The 22,900-nt window shown below is 41.3% G+C and overlaps 1 protein-coding gene across 1 annotated transcript in view; it reads right to left on the bottom strand.

The window, feature by feature from the left end:
• TOP1 (DNA topoisomerase I) overlaps positions 1-22,900 on the bottom strand; it is a 69,026-nt gene that overhangs the window by 26,000 nt on the left and 20,126 nt on the right. The window contains exons 3-5 of the mRNA XM_056353839.1: positions 12,831-12,933; positions 1,409-1,535; positions 807-865 (exon numbers count right to left, since the gene is read on the bottom strand). Coding sequence (XP_056209814.1) covers positions 807-865; positions 1,409-1,535; positions 12,831-12,933 — 289 coding nt within the window. The remainder of the gene's footprint in view (positions 1-806; positions 866-1,408; positions 1,536-12,830; positions 12,934-22,900) is intronic.

Here is a 22,900-nt window from a genome sequence, read left to right as displayed (position 1 = left end):
ATTTTTTATAAATGAATTCGTAAAAATGGGCACATGACTGAAAGCTTTGCTTGACTAACAGATACCGACACATCCATCCACCATGCCACAGACCTCCAGTAAGTTAGTGGACTGGATTTACCACCTTAAAGATCACCAATGGCTACACTTAAACAAGTCACAAGTGATCTTAGCTGGTAAAACTATTAGAAAAAAGTACTCAGAAACAATTGCTCGTTTCCAGTTTTTAGTAAGACTACCCATTAATGACTGATACAACAACTAAGCCCAGGAGCCTGTATTATTAGCAGGATTTTTAACAGAGTTGGACATTTAGGCATTTTCTGAAGGTACTTCTGATTTTACACCAGCACCCTTCACTTGCCATGCCTCTTTGCAGGCTTTGGGCTGCAGTCACTTACAGAAGAGACACTTGAGGCAACCTGGAGTGTCTTTATAAGGCCCTGTCTCCAGCAGACTGCCTGCAGCTTCCAGGTACCAACTCTGTAACAAAGGTTCTTTCAACTCCAGCTACCAACATTTCCATAGCTCAATCTGTCCTTGGCAGAATTCAACTACTTCAAACTTGGACAAATCCATCATCTGCAGGCAGATACCAGGTATTTAACAGCTCCCATCTCCAGTTAACTAGGTAAGTATATCAGTTACCAGTTCCCATAATTGAGAATATGGTGTCTGAAGGGGTCAAAAGCATTCCAATTTTTTCCCCAAGACCAAGTGAGAGTGGTCAAACACTGAGCACCTAAGAAAAGTCAAACTGCTATTTTTTTTTTTTTTTTTTTCAGATCATAGACCTGACTTCTTACCTGGAGAAACCATTTTCCTTTTCCTTCTTTATTTTTATATCACCAGAAGGTAATTTCATCTGAAAAACATAAAAAGTAGGAGGTGATTAGTGCTGCCCAGACCACTTACGTTTTTCTAGTATGCAACACAGGCAGGATATTTAACTTGTGGAAGGAACCAAAGGGCACTGTGACTACACCTTCGTCCCCTGTAGCCTTTAGTGACCTACATGACACACCAAAAAGGCAACACTTTTGGTAAATCATGGTCAACTCTGTATTTTCTGGCCCTCAATTTCAACAGATTGGAGTTAACTGTATAGTTTTGTCCTTGCACAGAACGAACATGATCTAACAGATTTTTCTGCCTTGACAAAGTGAAATGTGGAGCCAGTAGAAACAGCTCCACTGTGGAATTGTTATGCTTCACCACGGCTGCAGCTAAAGTCCTTACAAATTCCTACCTAGCACTCCACAAACTAAGTCTCTGGGTAGCATTGGGATAATTCTCTCCAGGCTGATAAAAACATGGAAGTATAAGCTACATCTAACCTACTGAGTTTGTAACATTCAGTAGTATAAACCAGAACCATCCTCTTGTCTCTCCCACAGGAGACACATACCTTCTCTTCCTTTCTCTTCTCCTTGTCTTTATCTTTGTGTTTGTCTTTGTGTTTCTCTGAGCTGCCATCTTTGTGTTTGGTTTTCTCCTTGTCTTTGTGTTTCTTTTCCGAGGAATCTTTGTGCTCACTGCAAGACAAAAGCGTATGTTCGCAGAGGGGAACACAAGGAGAACTAATACAGACAGCTTCCAGCAGTAAAGAGTCACTGGGTTTGATCATTACAAACCCTACAAAATAAAGAGATCACCTCAACAGAAAGATCCACCACAGTCTCCTGTCACATGTCATCCATGCTCCTCCGGAGGAAGAGGAACAGGAGGGGGACATACCACAACACCACAGACGCCAAGAGCTCCACCTCAGGAAAACCCCCATCAGCCTGGATTGCTGAGGAAATCCACAGCTGCTACACTTAAAGCTCAACACTTTAGGCTGAATTCCCACTGTCTCTGCTTTTCCTCTTTTTCCTAGTCCACATAAAAGGTCACTGGAATAGAGCTGCCAGTCCCATCAATGCCCATGTCAGCTTTTGCTCAGACAACAGTTTGTCATTGTAGCAGCTCTCATCTCTGGAACTTAAAGAGAAAACCGCTGATCTCTATTATTCCCAAACAGATGGGAAAACCAGAGCAAACAGGATATGAGATGTCCTTGTGTTTATGCAAAGTCAAACAGAAAAGGCAGGAATAATGCTGCAGTCCTCAGTCGAAGCTGTTTCCTCACTGTGCCTCACCACGGTGGTCAAGCAAGCTCTGCTCGGCTGAGACGACCCTGCCATGCAGGACTGGAACTCACCAAAGGTGAAAATCTGGGGTGCTGCTACCCAAGGGTTTGGTGCTACGGATAACAGCATTGAGAGTTTAAATAACCAAAATTCTTTAGACAGAACAGAGGAAAAAAGATCCCCAAGGAGAAGAAAAATCTTCCTTGTCTACATCCTTCTGATTTCCAATACATTTAGGTAAATTTGGAATCACATTCTCAAGTTTTTCTTATCAACCAAAAAGACGCAACTGTTTTCAAATGAAAATGACATGAAATGACCCGATCCTTGGAGCCAGAAAGTAAGCAAACACTCTCAGGAGACTCGTACTGGCCGCAAGGATTAGCAGCACTGTTGTGGAAGCCAAGCAGCAAGCCTGTCAATTCAACAGGCCTTCAATACACATTTATAAGGTTGTGTGCACTCCCTGAGGTCATGCTGGGCTTAAAAGCAAACCAAAGAAAGGCACAGTGGAAATCAGCCTCTCTTCTACTGGGCATGGCTAGGCACCAAGTAAGTTGCCCTCCTCACACTGGCAGCTCATGTTCCTCCTTCCTCAGCACTTAACTCCCACCACTACTGCTCTCTGGGATGCACTCCGCTTCTCCTTAGGACTATTCAATGCAATGCAAACCTCTACTAGAAATAGGCAAGCTTCCTTATTTCAGTCATTTCAACACTCAAGTGCAAGTCCAAACTGATCTGGGGGAGCACAGACCTGAAAAACAGCAAGCCTGGAACACCAGGTAGGAGTGTGATTTTTAAAAACTATATATGCTTCAAGTCTTCCTTCTATCATAAAAACCAGACTACAAAAGGGCTGGATATTCAATGGCTACAGAAAACAAGCACCACATTAACTAGCTCCCATAAATCTTGCATGTGATGAAGAGGAAGGCAGCCACAGCCACAAATACACCGACCCATACCCAGCTGTAGAACTGCCGAGTAGAGTCCAACGCAGAGAGTTTCAGAGCCTTGTGTAACACTAGCACAAAAGGACCTGAACCTGCAAAAGGTCTAAATTATTCAAGCTCAGAGTCCCACACACTCCAATAAATATACAGCAGCCTTTCAAGCTCAAGCAGCTGAAGCATGAAAATCCATCACTGAAGTCAGTATATTCACAAACTGTGTCACATTGAAAGAGATCAGTAGAAAGAGAAACCAGTTTCATTTTAACTCTCTAGCAACCTCTTCATACTACATATAAAACTGTAAAGGAGTATCTAAATATCAAAAGGCAACTGGCACTCTTAGAAATAAGACGCACAGCACCACATGTTGCCTGTGAGTGAAGATTCAACAACTGCAGACTATTCTTACCCAGCAGATCGTGTTATGTGTGCTGTGTGATCAGGACATGCAATTACATATGCAGGACATCCTGACACTGGATCTTGGAAATCCAGGAGATGCTTGCTACTCTTGCTCAGATTTGACATCCCAGCTTCTGTATCCTGTTTATTCATCAGTGTTTCAGACTTAAGATACCTATTTCATTTTCCTCTGCTCCAATGAGATTCATTGACTGTCTGAAAGCACAAACCCCACACATTGATTAATCCTTTTTTAACTCAGGAAGATCTGGAAATTCTGACTTGGTATCTTGTACTGTTATCTGTATGCTAGGTACATCATTTGCCAAAGATTTAAGTTTTACAATTACAAAGGCATATCATCATACAGGAAAAAAACATACATAATTAACAAACATGCAAGGCTTCAACCCGTTTTGTTCTCTGCAAGTCTGCTTGTTTCTATTTTCTGACTTGCTCTTATTTGATATTTAAATCCTACCTGCAATAACATGTTTTACTCAGACAATCTGCATCTTCAAAGCACAGTACACGCTGCGATCGACGGGGTTTGTTCTCTAAGGTAAATGTTGCTTGGGAGTTTGGAATAGCAGAAAAAAAAAAAAAAAAAGCTTAAGTTTTCAAAAGCACCATGCTCCTCGCTAGCAGCCAAAAGCACTAGCTTTCAGTATGTGACTTGCAGAGCCCAGAGATGCACACAAAATGTGACTAAAAGCAAATTAATAGATGACAACCTACATCTGCAAAGCTAATGCTGAAAAAGGTAGAAAAATCCCACTGGCCTAAAAGAAGCAGTGAGAATTTTTATGTTGCATGCTTACAGACTAACAGCTGGAATAAAGACAAAAAGTACTAAAAACTTAGGCTTGCTGAAGTAGAAGCTCAAATGACACCTCCCTCGAAAGACAGTAAGTGGCCACCATTGAAAAGCTGTTATGCAATCTAATCTAAAGCTCAGATTTTTCAGCACTAGAGTCAGAATCAAGAAATCTGGATTCCCGACTCAGTCTTAGGTGTTGGGTTTGGGTTTTTTTAAGCTTTGTTTTTTAATCACAAGACTATTCTTCCCCTTTGCTCTACAAAGCAGTAAATTTCTCACCAAAGCAACAGGGGGCTCAGATGACCCAAGGAAACTGTCTCCAGTTTCACCTGGCAGCTTCATTTTCCTAACAGTATTGGTGGCCAGGCCCTGAGGTTCCGCTTGCTGCTGCTCCTGGTATGTGACTAGAAGAAATTCCCCAGATAAAAATCTGATTTCATGTGCTACTCACGACAACAATGTAAAAAATCTCCAACAAAACAACAACCAAAAAACACAAACAAAAAAGGCATACATTTATTTCCCTTATTTGTAAGCAGACTCCTTGTCGGCCCTATGTGTTTCTAGACACTGGACCACAGCTCTGACTTCAACAACTTGGTTCAAGATTTTCTGACACGTGCAACAATGAGGGCATGTGCTCCTCTTCCCTAAGAGGGCCTGAAATCTGCATCTCCCAGAAAAGCTCATTTGGAAACATGCTGATAACAAAGGCCCCAAGCAACAATCCTGAGAAGAATAACCTTTTTTCTTCCAAAAGCAAAGCAAGTTGCTCAGATATTAACTTCAGTCAGCAAGCCGAGCTGCTTTGGTCTTTCATTTGGCTAAGATACTTATGCGAGCCTCCAGGGGAACACAATTTAACCACCACACTAATCTCAAAAGAAAAGAGAAAGCAACAGGATGCCATCCTTACCCTGAAGAAGGAGTGTCAGCCTTCTATCAGAAAGCTATTTCCAGACAGCCCCAAAGCTATTATTAGGAGGGACTGGGAACAATTTAAAGATCAGAAGTCTATCTTCCTGGCCGATTCAAAACTGGAAAAAAAACCACCCCGATCACTTTTCTTTAAAAAGACCAAAACCAACCAATATAAAAGGTCTTAAGACCACATACAGCCAGATAACTTATCCTGAATTAATTTCTCGGAGTGCTGTGGATCCTCTGTTACCTTTCTTGCACACACCCCTCTGCCAATAAGGCAGCTTGAAGCCAATGAAGCAGGACAGCAACCCCCCGGGTAAGAGAGAGAGAACCTCGAGTGCAAGTTCGCCTGAAGACAACTGGATCACAGAACAGTTGCTCACAATCTGTTTTAGAAATACCCAGCCTTGCTGACAAAATAAGATCTTCCTTTTCACCCAGAACATTACAGTTAACCACTGTAAGAGCACTTAAGTGTTTTACACCTCTGAAAGTGCTTAATTCTGACAACCTGCACTGTTGCTTTTGTTGGATTTGGGGTTTGTTTGTTTGTTTTAAGGTAACAGAGTACAGTAGGACACCATATCAATACAGGCAGAACCAGGGACTACGTCATCTGAAGATATCCCACGGTACTGGCTTAGTTCACAGAAAGGCCAGACGAGTAGAAATGCATCTCCTAAATACAACCTTTTTGCTACTAGCTTGCCCGTCTTTCACTTAAGAGTTTAAGTATGAACAAGGGCATCTGAAGGCCTTGGAGAGCTCAGCCTGAAGCAGACGAAGTAGTAAATGCAACAGAAGATGCCACTTCCCTTGAAAAGGTGGCTGTATTTCCCAGTGAGGATGCCTGCTGGAGGGCAGGAAGGAGGAGAGGAAGGGAGGACAGCCACCTGGCAGCAGCTGCTGAGGCTACGATCACATGGGAAAGTCACAAGTGGAAAGTGTTTCCAAAGAATGGCAGATGTGCAGATCACAGCTTCCTTCTTCAAACTACAACAGCTTTGCAGTAATTTAACACCGCATTCTTCAGGTGCCATTTACGTACGTTAATAATCCCTTCCCAGGCCCTTTCCATTCCAGCTTCAAAATCACAAGCTGGGAAGGATGCTTTATCTGAAGTGTCTTTTATTTCCTCTCTCATATTCTCAGCTGTAATTAGCTCGTGACTGGGAATCTGCTACTAGCAAGCACCAGAGCCTGCTGCAAGCAGAGCTCTGCTTGCCTACACAGGAGCTCCTACAATGCAACTGAAGCGTAAAATAACAGGGAGCTGTGATTTTAGTGAAATCTAAAAACACAATAGGGACAGAGCATAGGTTACGCAGCCTGTGTCTCGTTTGACGTAACACAATATTAATGGCAAACTGTGATCATATTCAGACTAATGCATACCAAGAACGGCTGACTGTGCAGGGAGCATTTCAGAAACAGAAGGCACACCAGCAAACGACAAGTTTTCAGCTGGCTTGCAGTATTTTATGCTCACAGTTAAGAGGGTTATCATATGGTATTACAGGGAACGAACACGTGAGCTCCAGTGCTTCTGCTGGGATTTCAGCAATACAATAAAGAAAAACCTGAAATGACTTTTCCCGGAGTTGAAAGAAGTCTTTTCAGCAATTTTCAGATTCACAGAGCAAGCCTTCAGCAAGAGGAACAAGATAAAAAGCTGGACTAATCAACAGCTGATAAAAATATTAAAAACTAGAACAGTATTCACAGACTGAGACAAGGATCAGGCTTAGCATGTACCTTCTGTGGACGTGTGAGAATCAGGTATATTACTAAATGAAAAGCAAGTATTTTTACTACTGGAAGGCAGCGTCACACATGAGAAAGTTCATCAAGGTGAACTGTGCACTCAAATAGGGAATGAAAACAAACCCACAAGTGCTAGAGCATAGGGGGTGCTGAAACACTTTTTTTAAAATTGCTTTTTCCCTTCTACATCAGATACCCCTGCCTCCTCCTGCCCCCTATGCACACAGTTCTTAATCATTCAGGATCACATAATAAATCAGAGGAGATGTGCAAGAAGTCTGAACTGAAATTTATCTTCATTCACGACTAGCAAATGCCTGGAATCTGTGTTTTTCCTAGCAAAACCATAAAACTTACACGATGCCAGTGAAGATCACGTCTATAAATCCCTTCTGTGTTCCACGCTTCAGTTTGTCTCAAGCTGTGATCACAAGAGATTTAGTAAATGGAGGAAATATGCAATCTGACAGAAGATTTTTCTTCCTGCAGCTCAGATGCTTGTCACATTGACAACACAGATCAGTGCTACAAGAGCAGCCTCTTTGCTCCCCTTCCCCATCACAGCCATTCCTGCACTCCCCAGTCTACTGGCAGCCCACACTCCATGCACAAAGCCCAAGAAGACACCTGGCAGAAAGACACTTGTTGCTGTGAACGCTTCTGAACTGATCTCTAACAAGCCTTGGCTTCAAAGGACCCATTATTTTATTATTTTGTACATTCTACTTTTTTGAAATACTTGTCTCCCACAGATCAGAAACCTACTGCCACATCAGATTTGTTTAATTTTATTTTTTTAACCACCGACATTTATATTTAATAGGTGTGTGTTAAACTTTCTTTTGGGGATCGGGAAGTACAGGGCTGAGCAAAGGAGCCAAAGAAAACATTTTGCTTGATAGAGATTGCTCTATAGTGATGCGGATTTATTCTTTGATATGGATTTTTTCTTCAGTGGGCTTTGCATTTTCTTTCCTTGAGGGGTGACTGAGAAGATCTGAGGCATACAAATGTTCTCTCTCAGTTTACTACAGCTGTAAATGAGTGGTTAAGATACAGAAGTGTCATCTTGTGAGTGGGAGAGGAAAGCAAGAAGCAAAATTAAGAAGTTCTACATACGACTCCACACACTTCTGCCATATGAAATCAAAATTATCTATTTTAGGTATTTCTGAGACTTATCTTGGCAGTTTAGATGCTTCAAAGTCTGGATACAGGAAACATTTATTCTCCTGCATTGAAGTTTCTCTGCCTTCTTGATGCAGGTTTCATTTTAAAAGCCTTTTTTAAGTGTAGGGCAGGAAATGAAATTGTCAAAACTATTACAGACAGACATAAAAACGATCTGCTTCAAACACAACTAGACAATGCTCTTAACTGTGTCCAATGTCCAATGCAGTACTGTACTTCTCAGAATGCAATTACAGGACTCTTTACACACACTGTATAAAATGCCATGGAGATACAAAGCCAAGTTTCACCAACAACAATGGCTTGGATTTCTGCTAAAGCACCATTCAACCTCTGAGAATTATCAAAGATACAGCACAACTTTTGCAATAACACAGCAGCTTTTCTGAAATACTGAATGGCTTTTCTGAAGATTTACATGCAATTCTATTGATCCAAGATACAACTTTCCTAAAAGATTAATTTTCAATTTTAGAAACAGGTGACAAGCTTTTATGGAGTGCTTTAAGAATTCCCCACACAGGTAAAAAAACACTGGAAAAAACACACATTCTTGTTACCTTGGAATTTTTGTTTAATTTCTAAAGGACTAATGGGTATTTTTTCCCTTGTTTTTCATTGTCAAAGTAGAAACTTCAGTACAGGCAGGTTTTACTCCTTCAAAAAATTCTTCTGTGCAAAAATATCCCCTATCAAAACAGCTGTCACAATCCTCAGCAGAGCAGAGGCTCTAGAGGTCTGCTGTGGACCCCTGCAACTGGGTTCAGCTGATGTTTGTGCTGCAGATGGGAGGTGTTGGATGGTCACAGTGGAGGGACAGTAATGTGGTGGCACTGCTGCAGGGCTAAGTTTAGGAAGGGGCACTTTGTCACCTTTGTTCATAAAAACAAGACCCTCAACCCAGTAGTCTCTACAAGTCATAATGAGAGGGGGCGTGACCACGTAAATCTCGTGTACGACTTAAGAGGTTCACCACTTACCTCACTGCAAAGGGCTTAAAAGAGCTATTGAACTTAAAGAGGTTGTGGGTTGGTTGGTTGGTTTTTTTTACAAAAAAAAGCATTGCAAACCTGCTGATGACAGCTTGCTGTCAATAGTATGCTACCTAGCAGATATTATCCAAAAAACCAAACACACTTAAGGTGCCCCTTCAAGGTGAAGGTGCCATTTGAACAACAGGTAAGAAAGTAAATGCTTTTCTAAAGAAACTCTTGCTATAGAGATAGCATCATGAGAACAGATCCACCAGTACATCACTTTGTTACAAAAACCAATTCAAGTGTGTCATCCAGAAAAGCTTTCCCAGCTGCACACTTGAAAAACTTGGAAACCAAGTTTTCTAACCTGTCTAAAAACCTTCCAAACGAAGAGTTTCCAACAGGTTTTGAATCCATCTCCTAAAAATGCAACCCCTTTCAGTTAGCTTGCAAGCACAACTGGGTGACATTGGGGAATACAGACGTTTACCAGCCCAGTGTCATGAAAGTCAGTGGATGGATTGAAAAACAAGTATCCATTTTTAAGCCCAGCTGATGAGGCACTTGTTCCATGTAGATCCATACAAATTTCTGCACGAGGAACCTTTCTTAGCAGTGATGGCCACTGCAATCAAGTATCAATATAAACTGGACCTAGAACCAGCCCTTTGAACGGTTCTATTACGAAGGGCTAAGCCAGACTAATGAAATGTACGCAGAGCCCTCACTCTTCTTCCCCAAAAAACAATTTTGCTTTTGGTCTTGTTACATCACAAATAAGAGCCCCCTGAAATAGGGAAATTCTCCAGTATTTCAAAGCAATTTATTCCTGTCCCATTGCTGGTAAAATTAAAAGCTATTAAAAATGGCATAGTGAACAAATCCCCCTTCCACAGTGCAACCCAACTGCTTAGCAGTATGACAGTGATAAGACACTGTACAGTCACACCAGCCATCCTAAAAATCAGATTTCTCTGTTCATCCTGGCTCTGTCCAGGGAAGTATTTTGGTATTGTGACTGCAGTAACAGAACCCAAACAGAAACTCAACTTGCTTCAGTCCTTCCCCATCCTGTCCCATAACTCACCAGTCCGGCCTCTGCCATCCTTGGATTAACACCTTCCAAGTGCACACTTGCCAGCAGCCTGGCCACAAGTACATGCTCCATTCAGGTTTTTCCAACAGCTCCTCTCTAAGCAATTCCCTGCTCACCACTATCTTCTTCCACACCTCCACCTCCCCTGTCGAGCACTGCTGGGCTACTTCCTTCACAAGACAACGGTCACCTAAAATCTAATCCTCACAGGCACAACTTACATTTATGGAATTACATGGATGACAGCTGAATCAAAAGATTTCGGGAAGTAATGCTTGCATTTCAATTACAAGGTCAGTTATTTCTAAAAAGTTTGTGTTAGAAGTCAGCTGGCTTTATACAGCTACGTACCCTGTGTGTGACCGAGCGTGAATGGGGCAGTGAAAATTCTGGAGCACTCCTGAAGGAGTGATCCAGCTGGAACACCACACGTGTGTCTGCGTACATTGTCTTCTCCAAGTACCACCTTCAAGACAGGTTCTCACGATTCAGCACTATAATACATTCATTTTTAAGGTGGCAGTCGCAAGATGAGTGCTCAGCCTAGGGAAGGGAAGTCCCACCTTGTGTAGGGGCCTGAGGGGCAACACAGTATTATGGAATCTTTCCCCAAAAGGTGCCTTGAACAAAACCCCTGGCACATGCGTGCACTCAGTCATGCCATCCACATAGGTGTACCCTATTATGGGACTTAAAAATGCAGTATGTTGTGTCCACAAGACAAAGGAACTCTTAATAGATAAACAAGTGTGACTGGAAGCTTTATGCACAGTGCCTAGAAAACATGATGCCTTTCTCATCGGGATTTCAAGGCAACACTGCAGGGAGAAGGAATTACTTCAAGATAAAGCATGATTACATATCATGAACTACACCTCACAAAACATGAGCCATTCTTATCTCCTTTCCACTGTTTTCATATTTATTGTTTACACAATCAGTAGTGTGCAGCTTCACATTACAAGCCATAATTTGTTGTTCCAGCTAAAAATCTGCTGACCATTTCTAACTCCTACACAAATAAGGCAAATTCATTAATGAATTCTGGAAATTTAAAGATAGCGCTTACATTACTCCTTACAAAAGGATGTACTCTCCTGAGATTTCAGGAGTATGGGATGTGGTGGTTTGTTGTTTTGTTGTTTTTTTGTTTGGTTGGTTTTTTTTTCTTCAAGTGAAGCAATGAACATTTGGAAATGCAAGATAGCAAATTTCGGGGTACATGCTTGAATACCAGAAAAATGAAAATCAGAAATCAAGGCAATATAGATATGTGAGCAAAAAGTCCAAACACTGTGTCCAAAGCATTTAATCTTCGCTGTGGAAATCAGTAAATGCTGCAAGTTATTTGGCCTAAATTCTAAATTCCTCCACAGCCATTTACTTTCAAAAAAGAGAACATATTATAGAACTGTAGGTTGTATAACTTCCCAAAAGGTCACAGAAAACTCAAAGCACAACCCCAATAAAACAAATCCACTGCTTAGCACAGACTCTCTCCTCCTTTCCATGCTTCTTTTTAATAGAAATCACTGTTGACGCAAGGTTTTCTATTCATTTTTAGATTGTGTTATCAGAGTTGCACAGCAATTAGTTAATAACACTTCCCTGGCTGTAGCATAAACACTATTTGCCATTCACCAAGTGTCACAACAGAAACTTACCCTCCAAGGGCTGTTTTTTGCAAGTTTCATTGTTAAAGTAGACTCTGTGGCACTGGCACGTCAGGAATTCCAACTAGGAAAGCTTTTCTAAGTAACATCCACTTTGTGACATACTTGCCCTGTGCTCCATCGTACCAAATCACCAGACAGACCTACGCATCCTGGTTCTTCAGTTTACAGCCAAGGCTAGGGTATCAACTGGAGCATGGAATTCACCACCACCTCAAGAGGTGCAAGTCACCACAGAATAAATAAGTGTTTACGTTCAGTGTGGATGGTATGGCAGGTGACTTGCATGAAACACCTTCCCCATATAGCTGCAGTGTAATGTATCAACCACATCAGACAAAACAGCATGCAATCCTTTCAAATTCGTTATCTAACCCAGAAGTTCATAACACTGCCTCACAGCAATGAGATACCCAACCACTGTGGTAGCAGGCCAAGGACACCTGCATCATTCTGGAGAACCATCTTTCCAGATGCTGAATTATTAGGAGGCTTAGCAGTCACATCAGGTTCACCTACGCTGAAACAGTTTATACCAACACTCGAAAAGAGCTCCCACGTTTTTGACAAACACGTGGAACTACACACAAAAAAGATCATGAACAAAATTAATCGATCTTCATGATAGTGGGGTTAAACTACTTTTCAACACCTTTAGTAACACTAACTACAATAATATTTTATACATTAGTATTGGCTCACATTTGCAAGATACACTACTTCAGCTACCCATATGGAAACGCACGCAATAACAGAAGTTCGGCTTAAAGCACCTACACCCCTATAAACCACACTCAAAATGGAGCAATTTCATCCTCATATCAGAGTAAGTCTCTTAAGACTGCATGTGCAACAGTGTTTTAGTCTATGAGGACTTCATTGACTTTTTCCTCACCTATTACTGTGCTTGGACTTTTCCCGGTCTTTTTCCTTGTCCTTCTTGTGCTCTTTGTGCCGGTGTTCTCGGTCTTTGTGTTTATCTTTGTGTTTGTGAGAATCTGCAAGCAGAGAGGCAAAAAAAATTAAGAAATGAAGTTGGGAGAAAACTCCACACCTCCCTTACCAACCTCTGCATTTCCGCCCACCCCATATTAGTATTGTCTGTGACTGAAACTAAGATTTTTGTTCCAAATTTTGAGAGGTCCTAAATGGATTCATTGTTTCTGTAGCACAAGTTAATTCATCCTGGCAACAGCTGCATTTATACGGTCTTTAATTCAATGACCTTTAAATACTTTACAGACCCTGAAGAAATGCAACCTTTCTTATTAAATAGGTAAGTATGGCTAGAGCAAGTTCAATCTTATTTGGCAGACGGGAAACCTAGCTTCCTATGCCAGTAAGTATTTCATGTCAAATAGATAAGGATACAGAAACAGAGCATAAAGCTGAAATGTTAGGCCTGCTGAATCCTAGAATTTAGACTGCTACTTCCACAAATGTCTAGTCTAGAGAAAAACAGCGCCCCGCACCCCCACCCCCACTAAAATCATCTTATTCTTATCCCCAAGAGCGGATGACTTGACAGGCACACAGCAAGGGAAAGGGGGAGTAATGAGAAAAATAAAGGGTGAAAAGAAAAGAGGACTAGGAATCTCTCCTCATGCTTCTCTTCTGGAGACACTTACCTCCCTCCACTAAGAGCCTCACCAAGAAAATCTACCATGACAGCTGTAATGAGTATGTGCCAGTGGTAACCCACCTACACGGGTTAGGACTGGCCCAAGTAAGTGACAGGTCAGAAATGAAAGATGGCACTCAAGTAAATCTACATGAACACAGCAATTTTACCAGTATCAATTTCTACTCCAAGTGACATTTCCCATCCTCAGTGACAACTTGTACTATACAATAAAGTCCTTTAAAGCACCAACGAAATAGATCCAGCACAGGAAAAGAGCAACATAGTTCAACTTTAAATAAACTCATTGACAAGCATCTTTAGCTCCTTAAATCTTCTTTATAAGTAGATCAAGAAGGAGCTGAGGCTGAACTAGCATCTCAAACCCACCTCAAAAGGCACTACCATTTACAGTCAAGGTCACTGTAACGTTGGAAAGAACATGTATGTACCCAAAGACCCCCCCCAGGTTTTGTTTTGAACATGCTTCTCAAAGCAACTAAAATTAAGTGAGCTCCTCAGGATACCTAAAAGGCTGCGCTGACTTTGGCAATGGTTTTCAGATAATAGCACCAGAACTTCCACCAGAGATCTTGGATTTAAGGTATTAATGCTTAATTAATTGTATAGACGTTACCATGCCTCTCCCTGCACTAAGAATCGGAAACTGCAACAAAAGGATTTTGTGACTTGCCCAGTCACATAGGAAATGCATTACAGAGCCAGGAACAAGCCTTGTCCTCCTGACTCCCAACCAAGTCTTTCGCCACAAATTCTTTTTTCTCCTTAACTGACACCAGCTCTTAAACCTCAAAACATTCAACTGCTTTTAGTGGAAACACACCCACAGTCACATTTCCACAGAACATGATTTCAATCTATTGCCTTTTCTCTAACTTCAGGTACTGTTTTCAGACACCTGCAGTAAGACAACGTAGAACACTGAATGCTGACATTCAAGCCTCCGATTTGCCTTCTGCATCTCTCCTCAATCCTCCTGAACTTGGCAACACCTCCTAGTGCATTGGTGTATACAGCATATACATTTAAAGCACAAGATTTAGTTTTATATATTTTGATAAACAGGCATGTGGCAGGTTATGCGGAACATTTGGTGTTAGAGCATAAAACACCTAAGAGTTTTCAAGTACCAACAGCAAAATCTATTTCACAGCAGGCAGAGTTTTGCAGGCATCTCTGGCAAACTGTGTGGGGACCGTACACCTACACTCTCTGAACAGCCAAGAAGCAATTTCTCAGTACCCTTCTTCCCACCAGGACAACACACATTTCACTAGCAAAAATGTTTTTGCAATGCATTTCACACTTAGGATTCTTCAGTTTAGCCAGCAGCTGGAAGCTCAGGCTGTTTGCAAACTGCCTGGGTTTTATTCCACAGCGAGTTTACTCACTGATTCCTAAAGCACTGGCTGAAGTGAACAGCCATCTATTTACACTTGGTGAATAGGCAAATTGCTAGAAAAACCATCCTGATGTTATACATAGAACTATGTACGCTCATTTTATAACACACTTGCTTTGTAAGGAGGCACATACCGACACAGAGTCAATTTTTTTCTACAAACCAATCGATGGAAAACATGTGCAACTGGGCTCAATGCTATTCTCTTTAGAGCTTAGAACCACAAGATTATTTTACACAAAAAAGTGGAAAACAGAAGTCTTTTACCTTCACCACCAGATTCCCTTCCAGCTGACTTGTGCTTTCCAGCTGAAATTAATATTTGCTCTTGAAAAGTAGTTGCTATACCCTGGAAACATTGGAGTCAGACGTCTATTTCCTCAATCCTCTGCAGTGCTTACAATAATTTGGTGTTTTCAGACAATTAAAGTCTGGTACAACAACAAAAAAAGAAAAAGAGTGCCTGACCAGTTAAACTAGCGCTGCTTGCTAGTATTTGTCACCACTCAGCTTTCCTTTGCCTTCTACCAAAGGATTCCTAGCAGGAAGGGCTTTCACAGAGGTACTCTGGCTGAAAGGCAGGCCAGAGCAGCAGGGGAACAGGGGGTCATGCCCATGGTCCTGAAAGCAGAAGGGAAAGACTGTCAGGAGAGCTTTCAGTCAAGTGCAGTCAAGGCTGGGTAGGTACTTGGCCTCTCACACTGGACAACACTTTAAATTCAGTACTTCCACGGAGGTAAGTGTACTACCTCCCAGGCACGTCTCCCAAGCATTAAATTATTCTGGAACATTTGCCTGGTATTCAGGCTCCACAGTGTTGCTTTCTGACACAATGCCATGAGTTAGGTTAAGAACGAAGACTTCAACAGCATTTATTAAATTTTCTTGAGCTGACATATTTGTATCTTCAGAAGGCATGAAAGCTGTCTTTTTTTTTTTTTTTTTTTTTTTGAGGGTGGAGCTGGATGAGGTTCAGTAGACCGGGTCATTAAAAAGGGCAGAATTACGTTTTTCACATATCACACAAATATGCTTTGTTCCAGCCTGGCTTTATCTAGGAGTTCAAGTTGGTGGTTATTTGGTGGCTGACATGAAACAAATTTAGCCATTTCACTCCAGATTGTGTACCCACTTCACAGAAACCAATGCAGCATCACCTCCAACTGAATTACACAGGCAACAGATGACCGAATTGGGAACAAACCTTTAAGATACAGTAGGCTACCTCACACCAAACCTCATCAACACAGAAGCCATCAATGGAAGTGATCCTGTCTCTAATATATCTTCTTTGATATATTTAGCATATTGATTCCTGGAAGAATATTCCAACCTCCAGTAACTCTCTCCCAGCTTGCAGCTGATTAGCAGCTGAACAGGTCCAGCCTCACATGAGCTACAGAATGAGGTCTGACATTATCACACATTCAGATTTGTTTCCTGCCTTTTATGTCTTCCATTAAGTACGTCTGCTCCCTCTAACACTAAACAAGGAGATAAAGACTATTCCTTCTCTAAGACCATTACCTAAATCCACCGTCTCCTGTGAGCAAAGTTCAAACCCCTAAAAGCTCATGTGATATTTAAAGATTTCAGAAACTGAAACGCCTCTCTCCAGCATCAAGGTTACAGAGGGGACAGGGGTTATGCTCACTGAACGAGGATCCATTACTCCCAAGGCTTTCCCTTCAGTATCCTCTAATCCAAACAAAGCTTTTGGCATCTCTTCTGTTCTAGAAAGCTTGATGTCTCTGGCACTGGATCTCTGTCTGTTAATGCTGAGCCTGGTACGTCTCCAAAAGATTACCGCAGTCCCTGTACTATTCCTGCCATTCCCCCTGTACCTCCAACAATCACGAGCAGCTCCACATTTTTGTATGTTGATTCATCTTTCAACTCTGTTTAATTACAAGGATGCCTGACTTAAGGATGGGAAATTCTAAGCACTTTTGGTCTGTGGCTGGTTTGTGTGTCGCCCCCCTCCCCCCCCTTCACTCCACTGCTAAGTCTCTGGGGAAAGGCTGAATCATAACCCTATTTGCAATACTTGTACATACATATTACTGGAACAGTGCAGTTTTACTCTTTATCCAGGAACAGAGCTGTAAAAAGGTTAGGCATCTCTAACTACAGCATTACAAGAACAGATACAGCAAAGGCGAGCAGTCTCCTTTCATAACGAGAATGACCCTGGCTTAATAGATTAGTCTGGTGACAAAACAGTTATGTGGACTATACTGTTTTAATTCATGAGAAAAATTCATTTGCTTTTAAAACACTTTTGAACACCCTTCTCTGCAACCCATCCCCAAAAAGGATTACTTACATATCATAATCAAGGGAAGCAGCAGACCTACTTTCTACATTAATATTTCAGTTTTGACAGCAACTTTCCTAATAAAATACTGAAAGCAGGGAAAGAGGCATAAGTTCTCATATGCCCATTTAGTACAGCTATCAATATTATTTGGGAGAGTGTTGCTGGCACATGGTACAGGATGCTATAGATGCCATTTTATCCCACTCCCACCACCCACTTTTATCCCACTTCCTTTTTATCCCATTTTCATAATTTTGCATTAGAATATCTTTTTTTTTTTTTAAGAGCTGAGGGAAAAAAAAAAAAGATGTAAGCAACAATCTGGTTTCTTCTCATTTCTTTTAAATTAAGTGAGATAGCTGACAAATTAACACCTGGTAACCCCAATTTCTGGTCAACAGTAGCTTTTCAAGATAAATCTATTAGCCTTCCATACTTGCTGTCTTTCAGTTCATGTTCCCGTAAGTTTTGTGAGCACAATTTGAATACTTCATTAACCTGCTTACAGAAAGGTTTCTGCCAGCAGTCTTTGTTCTTTTGAAATCTTCTACTAGGTTCTGGGGACAAGGACTTTTTGTATTTTCTTTCTGGTTCCACCAACACCCCAATTGCTTTTCTTCTCATTAGACAGCCCAGAAATACCTCAACTGATATTTATGCTGGTATTTTACCAGTCTGAAGCCTCATCTCAATGCTTCTCTACACTGATGTCCCAGAACACCTTTTAAGCCACCTGATTCTTGGGACTGAAATCTGCGCCCAAATCTGAAGACACAGCATAAAAAAATGCATCACCCTAGCAACAAAAAAAAGCATTTTTACCTTGCTCCTCCAGTAACACTTCTGCTTCAGATGAGTGGCTGGAATCTCTGCCCCAATTTAAGTCCAGTGTCTCAATATTACTTAATCTTTACCAAAGAAGCATACGAGCTCTCAAGACGTTTTCAGGATCATTGGTCTGGTGAGCATAGCACTCTACTACCGGTACATTCAGCCACCCTGAACCCGAGGCATGAGCAAGAAGCCTTTTACTATCACCATAGAGGACATGTACGATGAAACTAGCAGGGTCTTTTAAATTTCTCCTCTGGAAAGGAGAAGAAAGTCTTAAAAAAAAAAAAAAAAAACAAAACAAAACAGACTTCACCAGTTCCTCTGCTAATTTATACGGCTGAAAGAAAGGTAATTCAGGAACACTGGATTAGGTTCAAAAGCTGGTCAAGTTCAAAAACTTCTCATGAACCACTTGAGAAATGGTTAGTCCCTTCTCAGCTGAAACACCACCTCTATGTTAGACCATTTGCTCCACAGCAGTAGCCTTTTTACTATTTAGCCTGACTTCCTCGTCACCTGTTGAGAAAGCATTGAGGAAACAACAGCAAAAAGACTCTGGATGACCTAAATGAAACACTGTTACTGATGTTTCTCCTTCCCCACAGGCCGTCCTCAAAAACAGTCATCTTAAAACTGCAGATCATCAGAAAAAGGCCTCTTATTTTCAAGTTACTCAAGTTTTATCATTTGTTGCCATTTATTTTGCAAATTCATATTACTTTTAGAGTTTAATTTCTTCTACGTTGGGTATAAAAGGACTTAAAATTATCAAGGCTCATTTGCTGAAATGATGCCAGAAGTGCGACAAATGGTCAAACATCTGAATGTCATTCAAGGTATGTAAAATACTCTTCATATTCCTGGCAAAGTACATGTCATTTCATCTTAGGCAGGTGATCAAAATGGTTTAGTGTTGCCCTAACTTTTACAACATATAGATTACATCAGCACATAGAAAGACTGTAACATTTCATCATTACCCAAGATCTTTAACATGAATAGTGACAGGGTTAACAGATTACATAAACAGGCAACAGTAATCGCACATGTAAAGGTTGCTCTGTGAGGTTCTGGTCAATTTATAAACTGTTCACCTGAGAAAGCAACCACTGTGCAGAGATGAAAAAGCCCATTTGTAGACCCCATATGACTCAGAAGAGCAACCACATGGAGAAAGTGGCACTGTCTGAGGCATAGGGCATCAGGATCCTCACTGTTAAGGCAGGCTATGACTCGGACTAGTTACCTGACTTTACACGTTTTAACAATTTAAAAGTATGTACAGTAATCCCACCTAACCAGTCTGGAGGAGGTTTAAATATCTGTATTCCAGTTGGAAGAAGTCACAGTGTGACCATGGTATTCCAGTAATTGATTACACAGTGTTTCTGGAGTTAGTTGGAATGCATTGCTATTGCTGTAGCCCAAAAAAGGGGGAGGAAAAGCTACTCAACAGAAAACAGAACTGCATCCAGGTGTTGGAGACAACACCCTTCCCAATACAGCAGGGCAGGCTGAAAACAAAACTGTAGGTATGAAAAACACAGAAATTGGAAAACATCTATACGCAGCTATAAGCGACAAAAGCAGAAAAAACATACCCAGAAGGCACTGTTCAGAAAGAAACTACAGTATTGTAGATGATACACTGCAGCAGAAAACCATAACCTAAAATAAACTTTCCATGTGAAACTGGATGTGTCACTTACTGGCCTAATGGCCCTATTTACACAACTACAGAATACACATAGAAGATTTACCCTGGAAAGGTATTGCAGGTCTGTTGTGCTGTTTTATTTCTCCAATAGCTGACTGAAAAACATCTGGAATCCTGAAACGAGAGCGACTCACCAAGACCATGACTGGAGTCCCCCATAACCTAAGCATGAAATTCAATAAAAGCAGCAGGACCCGAGTTCTCAGCAGGTGTCAAGAAAGGGAAGAAACTACAATAATACCGAAACAAGACTGCCAGGCTTCTGCTTCCTCAGTGCCACGCTTAATGGCACAGATAGACCTTTCAAAAGCAACCTGACACACAACCCTTTACCAGTGTTGAAAGACATCTCCACAACCAACATTGCCACAGAAAGCTATTGCTAAATCCTTAAAAATCTTCTTGACGTCAAATTCAAATGAAGCACAATGACTGTGCTATCGCAAACTTATTTCACTTCAGGTGTTGGGTCAGGTGCACCACTTCAGGGAGGCTGACACTCCAACAGTGCTCACCGTTTTTCTCCATAAACCAGAATAAAATCTCAGTTTTATAGTTTACTGCAAAACAACCAAATTCATTTTGACTAAGCACAAGGAGAATACATAAAGCAGGTTTCGGTTCTGAATTTAGATTCTCATTCATTCATTTTCCAATCATACACGGGAAAAAAAATGGAGGGGGGAAGAAGTATGAAAGCTTCTTGAAAAGGGAGCCTGGAAGAGTACAGCAGAATAGTAATAAAGTTCCTGCCTTAGGAAGGATGAACTGGCTAATTGAGACTCCTCCAGAGTGTATTCTTGCTTTTTCTAAGGGTTCAAATGAAGAAATACATCATCACTGAATAGATTTGAGTCAACCTATTTTCCAGGCTACAGTTACTCAGAGACAAAACTCCTTTGGGCTGAGCCAGAATTGATCACACCACATGGTATCCAATTCTGCCAAAGCTTGAAAACTCAGTACTTTTGATGGAAACAGGAGTAAAACCAACGACCATACAAGCCCTCCCCACACTTCAGCAGTTACTTGAGGCAAAAGATACTACAGGGACAGACAGATACTATGTCTTGACCCTTAGAAGGACTGTGCTGGGAAACAGCTTCAGAACAAGACAGACCCCTTAGATACTGCATTCTTCATTAATCTTGTGATTTGAAGGCCTTGTATTCCTTCCTGTTGAACACAGGGAAAGGAAGAAACAACCTGTGGCACAACTTGGTGATGAACTAGGGTGGAAGAGATTAATTCTTCCATTCTTTGTCTTTCAGAATAGCTCCTACCAACTTCTTGAGACGTCTCACTAACACTCCAGCAAAGTTTTACTATGAAAGCAAGGACCTTGCACAGCTTCTTAAAAACACAAAGTTTGCAAAACGAGATCAGCACACCTTCTGCTCCACTGAAGCCCTAAGGCAACTTCAATCTAAGGAAGAGACATAAACAATGTGACAGAACTAACAGTGAGAGAGCATGGCAGGCACAGGACCAAGCCTGCAAGCCAAGCTGTACACTCATTTATCTGTCCCAAACTTTAACAGCTCATCATGGATAGGTTAAGGAGGACAGGAAAAAAAAAAAAAAAACCAAAAAACAAAACATCAACCCCAAACCAGACTGATCACTCCTATGTTGTATTACTGAAGCCTCTGGGACATGAAGTCATCCTGAAGCAAATGTCATTGCTGGCATTCCATCAATCTAAACCAACTTGCAGAAGCTGGGTAGGTAAGCAAGATGTGCTGCAAGAGCCTATGCAGCAAGAGGATGGATACTCTTTAGTGCACATTTTAAGCCTTTCAATTTTTTTTCAGCCACACTGGATTAATCACTTCTTTTCTGTGCACCTCATTTTTCCACCTGCTGGGGAAGTACCTAATACTCTGTGGGTAATTAATGTTTCAGTGACTGAGATAGCTATGTGGTATAAAGGGATGCTGACCTTAAGAAACTGCTGCACTGCAAGCATTTTGTAGCAAAACAACTAACAGTGTAGACAGCAGCAGCAAGTTTAATGACCTGTCAGTGCCTTTTACTTGGCCTCTTCTGAAAGAGGTGGCACACTCACATACGCCTATTCTGCAGCAGATCTTAGCTGCTGTGTAACAAATGCATAAAATCACTGCAAGCAGAATTGCAGCAGATGATATTACACAAAGGATAAGACTGAGGAAGCCTTATAACACATGAAAATACATGTTTGATCTGTACAGAAAGGCTCAATTAATAGCTGCTTCTTACACATGCCAAAGGGCTCCCAACCGAGAGGCAACAATGAAGTTTCAATCCATTATTTGCATTCAAAACCTAAAAAAGTTCAATGTGAACAGAAACATGTGTTTCCAGGAATTCCCAAGCTATAAAACAGTCTCCTGTAATTGTATAAATAAAGAGTCAGAGACTGAAACCCATTAGTATGTTTCCACTAACAAAGCAGAATAAAACAGAACAGCAAGTTTAAAACTTCAGGGAAATTACTAGCACCAGTGCACAGCTCAAAATGCTGCTGTGCTGGCAGGGAAGAGGAAAGTCCAGAGCAGTCTCTTAAGGGAACAAGGTAAGAGCAACCCTGTTCCTGTCCCTAGTGATATTTATTCTCTTAAGACTGCATTATTTTATGAATAGAACTACTTGCTTTCCATAGCCTCCTCCATTTGGAATTTGAGTAACTTGCATACTAACATTCTCCCCTTCCCTTACTGGGGTAGAAATAGTTGCAGCAATTTTTTGCCTGTTGCCTTATGGGTCTACACCCACACAAATGAACAAAGTTACACACTGCAGGTACATCTTTAAAGCTGCAGCAAAACCTGAAGATACACTTTTGCCTCAAGGTTCAAAAGCCATGGCCCATTAAGTCTCTGTATATCAGGAGGCCAGGATCAGGCCGAGAGAAGGATCTAGGCAAAAATCCACACAGCGAGCACTGTGGGACTCAGGAAAGCTCCGGGACACTCGGTAATAAAGCTGTGTTGGAAGCACGTGCAAGTTTATATTGTATATGCCCACTTCACTCCCAGCTGTGGTCATATGCAACTGCCTTGCTTTCA

The sequence above is a fragment of the Falco biarmicus genome, chromosome 10 (assembly GCF_023638135.1).
Source record: "Falco biarmicus isolate bFalBia1 chromosome 10, bFalBia1.pri, whole genome shotgun sequence".
Classification (NCBI taxonomy): Eukaryota; Metazoa; Chordata; class Aves; order Falconiformes; family Falconidae; genus Falco; species Falco biarmicus.
The sequence above is the reverse complement of the archived record's forward strand: the minus strand, read 5'-3'. Positions and strand labels throughout refer to the sequence as shown.